Source organism: Arachis ipaensis, chromosome B4 (assembly GCF_059453495.1).
Source record: "Arachis ipaensis isolate K30076 ecotype BB chromosome B4, ASM5945349v1, whole genome shotgun sequence".
Lineage (NCBI taxonomy): Eukaryota > Viridiplantae > Streptophyta > Magnoliopsida > Fabales > Fabaceae > Arachis > Arachis ipaensis.
In genome coordinates, this window is record NC_142439.1 from 24,740,406 (window position 1) to 24,748,648 (window position 8,243).

Sequence of the window (8,243 nt, forward strand, 5' to 3'; positions counted from 1 at the left end):
AGTTATGATGTCTTCTAGGCCCATAATCATTCTGTTTGGCTCTTCTACTTCTTGTGTGCCTTTGTGGTTCTGTGTCAGGTTTAATTCTTGTGCTCCTTTTGTTTCTTGGAGCTTTGTTGCTGTTATGCTTTCTCTTTCCGCGGGGCTTCCATTTTCTCCTTCTATATCGTTCCCTTCAACCATTGTTAGCTTTGCCAGCCCTTCCAGTATTTTCTCTTCAAGTTTCTTTAGGTTGAGTGCATTTCTCCCCTTCTTCTCCTCTGTATCGCTCTTGTTTTGCATTTTGCCCTTGTTTAGTTTGGTACCCAAACTATCTGCTTTTAGCCATGGACCCATATTTTTGGATCTATTTGTCCCTTTTTCCTGGTCTTCAACAGCGCTGGCACAGTTGTTCTCCTCATGTCCTATGACTCCACAGTAATAGCAGAAGTTTGGTAGCCTCTCATACCTGAAATCCACCCAAATTAGTCCATCTTCTTTGCTGCCCAGATTTTCTCCCTTGAGAAGAGGTTTATGGATGTTCACAGTAACTGTTGCCTTAAGAAACCTTGTTTGGTCTCTTGTGACTTCGTATATTTCACATTCCTTTACCTCTCCTAAGCATCCTGCTATTTTTCTCCCTAATCTGGCTGTCTTACAATGTTCAGGCAAGTTCCACATTTGGACGTTGATGTCTGCTTGGTCCAGTCCTTCCCCTTCTAGCTCTTCTTTTCTATCCCACTTCTTTAATATCAGCCACGAGTTTCTAAAGGACCAAGGGTTCCTTTTAGGATTTTTTCTAGGTCAGATTTGTTATGAAAAAAGAACTGATAGAGTTTTGGTTTCAGCTCAACGATCCTCATTCCCCGCGGTTTCTTCCATATGTTATGCATAGCAGATTGGATCCATGAAATATTGATGTTTTTGTCTGAGAGCAGTTTCCCAACTAAGTTGTTGTTACAGTTCTATAACCCCTCTTCTACATCTTCGTTATTGAATAGTATCAGTGGTTCCTCTGCTTCATGTTCAGTTGTTGAGGTGTGTGGTGTGGGTTCTTTATTGTTTGACATTTGGTTTGGCATTGGAACAGGATTCTACCGATGTGTGTCTAGTACTATGGCGATGGGTGCACGATGTTGTACGGATGGGTTCACTACACTCCTTCAAAACCCTAGGAGAGCTCTTGGGTCAAGGAGAGAGGATTCTACCTAAGACGGGGCAATGTTTGATGATAAAACAGTTTATTATAATAATTAATTGAGTATTTTTTAGTTCTTCAGAATCTCCATCATCTTCCATGTGCTTCATGACATTTAATTTTTCTTTTAGTTGGTGAATCTCCAACTCCAATTTTTGTTTCATATCCAATTGTTTTTCAAGTCGGATAATTTTAGCATGGAGTTCTTTTTTTTGTCGCTGGATGAACAAATAGTCAAATAGCATTATTACACCTTTTTGCAATATAAAGTATAGACAAAGCCTCAAAACAGGTTATGCAAACCTCCTGATCTGCAGTCAGTATCAAAAGATTTTTATTAGCCTTCTCTTGTTCATGAACAGCAATCTCAAGAGAGCTGTTTTTCATCGCATTCTGAAAAGACAATAAAATGAGAATTATCAAATAAACCTATCTTACATGAAGGTACATCAGTCATCAACCTCTTAAGCACAGCCTAAATGATAGCATAGTATACCAAGGACAAGAAGTAAAATTAATATGAATGAATTATTTTCCTTCACAACTAAGCACATTGGAAAGAATTATTCACTATGAGTTTTCACCGGTGATCAAATTGTTATGAAATATGTGTATTGTGACAATCCTGAACTGACCTTTTTAGGCTGTGCTTGCACTTCAAGGCAGAAAATTTCTTCATATTAAGGCACTGCATGACATGACATTAACAATTGAGTATTTAAATAATCAGGAAGGAAAAGTATAGATACAAAACCTCTGACACTGGATAGCTTAGTGTTGTAAACTCACATTTTTCTGAGAATGATCTGGTATTGAGGATCTACTTTGAACTTGATACGCTTTTGTTGTCATTGCCAAAACTTGCATAGCACTAATTGCAGCCAATCAATTTTCTTACTGAAGATATACTGAGCAACCTGCCTAGAATAGAAAGCAGCTTTTCTCTAATACCCAAGATTACCATACAAACGAGCCATTTCAATATATAATACAAGTCTATCACTTGCATCAATTAACGATTTAGCACCATCGGTAGCAGAGGTCAATAACTCAACCACCTCCTTAAATCTTAAAACCATCCAAAACTGAAAAAAATTGAGCAAGGAATCAATCCTAGTGGTTTATAGCAACAAAGGTAACTGTGTCACTTGCGCTATATAATACTAAAAAAATCAAAACGGTGAATTGATATCAATAATAAAATCATTGTCAAAACTAAATAATTCATCAGGACTCAATCCCTCAAAATTGAACATATTAAGGTAGTAAGGCAGTTTTATGTTTTAACGCTTAGAAAAATAGAATCAGAATCAGTTCATTTGATACTAAATCTTTGGAAAGACTAAAATTCTCATTGGATCATGATGGCAAGTAAGCTCAGCTAGAATTGGAAGCACACCGGAGAATCAAATGAGAGAGGGAAAGAGAATCACCTGGGAATCATTGGGGCAGAAGACGAAGCATCAATGCACAAACGAAGAAGAGTAGGACCTACAGGAAGCGTTGAATTGATCAATGACTAAGTCGAGGTCAGGGGAGGAAGGGCAATGGTAGAGTCCGACGAGAAAGGGAGAGGATGAGGAACTGAGGATAGATTGCTGTTGTCCGGTAGAGATTAGGGGTGAGGTTGCTCTTTACCAGTAGATGGGTATACAAAGAAGAAGAACAATTTTTTTAGATATATTTTTCTTTTTGGTATGAAGGGGGTAGGAGAGATTAGATTAGGGTTCATAATAAACAAAGCAATTTTTTAGTCTATATGAATAATGAAATGTATTTTGGTTTTGATTTTTAAATTGATTCAGATTTAAAATTATAAAACTAAAGTTAATTGAATTTTGATTAAATTAAAGAATTAAGGTTATTTTTGTCCAATACAAAAAAAATATTTAAGTCTTTTTATAAAAATGAAATAAAATTTATTTTTATTTTTATTAAAGTATAAGGGTGATTTAATAAAATTATTGATATGATATGTATTTAAAAAAAATTTAATTATTGACGTGGAAAACATAATCCTCATGTCATGTTTTAATTTGTCCATATTTTTATTATATTGGTACGTATAAATTTATCATCGTATCGAAACAAACACCTCAATTATTCGTTTTAAAAATTCTAATATAATATCATTCATAAAATTATTTATTTCAAAAATTTAAATTACTCGTCTCTTACTCCCTTATAGCTAAATATATAACTAACATAAATCTCGCATATATATTACACAAGGGAACTGAAATTCATTACTTATTGGACAAGTTAAAGATGTTTCTAGCGAATCATGCGTTTACTTGACCTAAACAAAGAACTAGAAATATAGGCGGAATAGACAATATCAGACCAGAGAGGAAACTGAAGAAACACAAATATGGGTATTGGTACAAATGCAAGCACAGCAATGAACACAGGAACCCACTTCAAACCATGGTAATATGTAACAAAGAACGCACTGCTAAACGCTACCATCATGCTAATGATCGAGATAAACAGCATCATTAATCCTGACATGAGCTTCAAAGGCAATGACCTGCGGAAATCTTCCTCCCCATAACGCGAAATCATAATGGACAAGAAAATAAGGATGGAGCTTGTGGATGATATTAGAGCCATGGTATCCGATAATGCGAATACCAAGAAGGATGCCTTCTCGAGATAGTTGGGACTTCCTGTATTGTCATTGTTGCCGCCCGGTAAGCTGAAGGCGGCGGAGAAGACTCCCGTGGCAATGAGCGTCGAGACGACCATGCAGGATTCTGCTGTCCTCTTCATCCATGACTCTCCTTTATTCAGAAGATCTCCGTGCTCTTTGGTGAATAGTTCCCCTGGACTCTCCCCTGCATTGTTTCTCATTTCCATGCATATTGGTGGTGTTATTTTTTTAACCTCCTGAAATAGTATGTGTTGTTACTCGTTGTAATTGATAGAATTATTATATAAGAATTAATTCAAGCTAAGGGATTTGATCATTTGAATAATGTGTGTTACTCATTTTTAACCTCATGCAATAGTTCTTAGGTGAAAATTTATAATAATTCTCATGTCAAGTTGATAGCTGATAATTGTTAAATAATTTAACATATTTGACTAAATTTTTATTTAACCATTTTCAACTATCAACTTTATAAAAAACAACTATACGTGAATTTTCACCCAATTCTTATGATTCTTCTCATAATTTTTTAGAATACATATAAAATCATTTCCAACCAATGTATACAGTGAGAATAAACTATTGGTATAAAATACATATTGAATACAAAATACATATTGAACATGAATTAAATAATATACGTATTTATACATAAATATATAATAGCTAATTTGGTGACTGATTTTTTGTGTGTGCATAACATTTTTGAATCACTTATTATTATCAAAAACTTTCTTATTATCATCATAGTTGAAAAAATGGAAGGGGTTTGGAATGATGTATACCTCAAACCATGACAACTCAAGCATCATTTGAAGAGCTGCACCAGAAACCAAGTTAAGTCTATTTGGTGGTGGCAGTTTTGCAGCACAATGCAACAAATTGTTGCCTTCATCATCAAGGAAAGTGACTATGAAATCTTTGATTGGACCCACTTCATGTATGAGATTGAAGATACTTGCATGGCGATGCAAAACGGAAATGTGAATTATACTCCGTCCCATAGTGTCCAATTCCCAAATCAAATCCGGGTAAGTGCTCAAAATTACAGATAAAAAGTCATGGTTTCCAACTTCTGCGGCAATGAATATTGCTTGAGTAGGTTGTGTTATGGTTTCTGTCATCACTCTGTCGTCAAGACCAAGAAGTATGTCCCACATTCGTTTCATAAGTTTGAGGATCGTCGTGTCCTTCTTACCTGGTTAACATAATTAAATTATTTGACATACAAAAGTTAATGTATTTAACATTTTATTCCATGACATCAATAATGTAATACTATCTTATGTTATATGTGAAAATTATTATGCACTTACAGAAATGGAGGAGGTGCCTTCGACTTCGCAGACTACGGCAACCACAAAGTGAAGACTTTCGAGCCAAAACATGCAAACCTGTCTCTTGTTCATCACTCTTTGCAGTAGCTAAGCTTTTATTCTCTTCTACCATCTTCAGGGCTAAATCTACAACATAGTCATTATATTATTATAAGCAAGGCTACATAATCAATAAAATTTATTATTTTTTGTCAAATACTCCGTATACTAAATCCTAAACTCTAAACCTTAAATGTTTGCCGTATCATTTGTGTAAGTCAACACACCTAATAGTACCAAATAGATTATTTAAGTGTATGCTTACCATAGAGTCCTGAATTTATAGAAATGAAGAAGAGTGTAACCAAATCCTCTTGTGCCAGTATATCTTTGGACAAAGGGAACAGATACTCTGCCATTGCACTCCTTCCTTGAAGAACAGCCATGTGAAGAGGAGTCAAACCTTCTCCGCCCCTGGTTTGCGGCAACAACCTATTCTCTTCCCACAGTATCCGGGCGATCTCCACATTCCCCACCGCCGCAGCAAAGCAGAACGCCGTGTTCCCTTTGATGTCTAGTAACCCCAAATCATGAGATTTCATTAGCTTCACAAGCTCCTTCACAAAGGGAACATGATTCGCCCCAACCGCAATGTGGAGCACCGTTGCCCACCCTTTGGTTATGGCGGCTGTTAGAAGCGCCGGGTCTTGATCCAAGATTTTCTTGGCTTCTTTCCAGTCACCTGTCAGTGCTGCCTTGTGAAGGGGAACACATTTAGTGAGGTATCCACGTCTACCCTCTTCCGCAGAATCAGCTGCAATTGCCAAAATATATTACATTTTTTTCAAAAGAATAAAGATAGAAACAGAACTGTTTTAAGGTGTCTGAATTTTGAAGCAAAAATGCTGTTGAAGGAAAGAAATGAATTACTGAAAAATGTAATGCTAGGGAGCAAAAAAAAAAAGCCAGAACTTGCCTTATTTAGCGTTCATTAATTGTTACAAATGTTAATTAAGATAAGTTCGGGCTGATTTTGGCTAAATTTTTTTTGTTACCAAACATTTTCATATTGGAAATGTGTATATTCCAATTCAGTTAGTTTGATTAGATATTTGTGACAGTTACAGTTACAGTTACCATAGTTCTTAGGCTTAGTTAGCATGTTTGTATAAATATCTGGGACATGTACTTTTAGATTCTTCTTTCTTCCTTTCCATAATCACACATGCCATACATAAAATGTTATGTGAAGAGTATATTTAGATACACATATGAATTGGTATGTAACCTAATTAGTGGATTCATATAACTGTGATCATAAGAATAGCAGCATGGTAACGTTTTGGTTTACTTTTTGTAACAGAGAGTGCTTACGTGGAGGATCGAGATAGATAAGGTTTGGCCTGCCAAAATCAGCAGAGACAGCCCTGTGAAGCTGTTCCTGAGCGTGTGTTGAATCTTGTCTAGCCATTTCTCTGTAAAAACGATGAGCCCAAGAGTTATTTTCATACTCATAAAGAAACCATATCATATTACCCTCATCAACGTAAGCATGAAGTTGTAGAGTCGAAACAATATTGCTGTATGTGTTAATATACTTACACAGATATCATTTTTAGATGGATACAGGTTTCATTTCATTCACCACCTCATGATTCCAACCCGAATCTTGCTACTCTCGTCTTCCCAGTACTCAATCACTGTCATATCAACACTCGAGATGTCAGTGAGTGAGTCTACTAATAAACCTTGAACTAACTAATTTTACAAACATCCATTTTAATATTTATTCAATACATTTTTGGACTTGTGGGGAAAAAAAGAACCTTGAACTAGCTAATTTTCCAAACTACTCAAAGCAAAGGAGTATTATGTTTAATAATAAAATATCTGCATCCTATCCATATACAAATTAAACAAGCAAGAAGCGTACAGAACAGAGCACAAGTGTTTTCCTCATTCCTCAGGAACATGGAGTATGGACCTTCCTAAATTCATTCCTCTTTTTTATAAAAAAAAATAAATAAATAAAAGAACAGAATATTTGTGATTCAAAGGGAAAGAGGGGACTACAGAGTAAAAGTAATACCTGAGTCATTGTTAGCGGTTGTGGGATTTTGCTTCATTGAGATTGGAGAATCCATAGAAAAGTTGAGGTCTCAGCACTCAGCACTCCATTGGGAGAAGCTTCCATGAAGCAGTATATGTTCCGTCAAAGAATAGTACAAACAATAAAGTGAGTGTGCTTCTAAAGATAATCGGAGACTCTTGCTTCGTTGCTTCTCAAGTCAACCTAAAATTACTATTAAACTACATACATGGATTTCTTTTAACTTTTCTTTACCATAGATAAATTATCTAAATCGATTAAAAAATAACATTGATGAAAATAATTCAATGGAGTAAAAAAAATGGGAAAAAGAAAAGTATAGATAGACAATGAAAATAATAAATAATGTGAACAATGAATATATCGAATGTTTATTTTATTAGGTGTGCGGATGATTATTCTAATATTAAAATTTAGGTGAGTAATTTAGAAATGTAATATGTTTTAATTTAATTGGTAATTATTTATATTATTCAAAAAAATTATTGGTTAGCTAGTATAACCTATGCAAGAATTATTGAACAACCATGAATCAAAAATGGATGTTGATTGTTGGTGATGGTTTAACTTGAAAGAAGGATATTTTATCATTTTATGTACTATTTCTTTTTTATAAATAAATAAATTTTTAATATTATAAACAACGTAATATTTTAATTGCGTCGACATTAGGAAAATAACAATCCATTTCAAATATTTACTATTGTTTATGCATGAGATATATAACAATTAAACAGACCTGACGATTGAATTTTTTTATTATTTAAAATGAGTATAGATATTAATGATAACAAGTAACAATAACGTTCTGAAAATTGAATCGAATCCGTCGATCGGACCGATCCAATGTAAATTAATAGGGGAGTGTTAAGTAAACAATGATTATTTTAAATAACATAAATAATTACCAATCAAATGAAAATACACTACATCCTAATTTAATATTACTAATTAAATTTATTCTTTTAACTTTATTAATTCACATTG

At 34.3% G+C, this 8,243-nt stretch overlaps 1 protein-coding gene across 3 annotated transcripts; it reads right to left on the bottom strand.

Moving 5' to 3' along the window:
* Positions 1-3,374: 3,374 nt before the first annotated feature.
* LOC107639217 (uncharacterized) lies at positions 3,375-7,462 on the bottom strand. Of its 3 annotated transcripts, none has more exons than XM_088483951.1 (7): positions 7,236-7,462; positions 6,749-6,846; positions 6,521-6,621; positions 5,472-5,960; positions 5,147-5,293; positions 4,616-5,028; positions 3,375-4,066 (listed from the first exon to the last, which is right to left on the bottom strand). In XM_088483951.1, the coding sequence occupies exons 2-7, from the start codon at positions 6,757-6,759 to the stop codon at positions 3,452-3,454; spliced, it is 1,776 nt and encodes a 591-aa protein (XP_088340077.1). In that variant the 5' UTR covers positions 6,760-6,846; positions 7,236-7,462; the 3' UTR covers positions 3,375-3,451. The 3 variants fall into 3 exon arrangements, with proteins under 3 accessions (XP_088340077.1, XP_016198178.1, XP_088340078.1); XM_016342692.3 differs by having other exon boundaries at positions 7,080-7,251; XM_088483952.1 differs by lacking the exon at positions 7,236-7,462 and adding an exon at positions 6,973-7,087.
* Positions 7,463-8,243: the final 781 nt, after the last annotated feature.

Excerpts from the sequence above, each read along its gene's own strand:
- LOC107639217 (XM_088483951.1), bottom strand. Across the intron at positions 5,961-6,520 it reads TATCTATCTCGATCCTCCAC|CTGATTCTGCGGAAGAGGGT; the intron begins GTAAGCACTCTC and ends TGGCAATTGCAG. Across the intron at positions 4,067-4,615 it reads TTGAGTTGTCATGGTTTGAG|GAGGTTAAAAAAATAACACC; the intron begins GTATACATCATT and ends ATACTATTTCAG.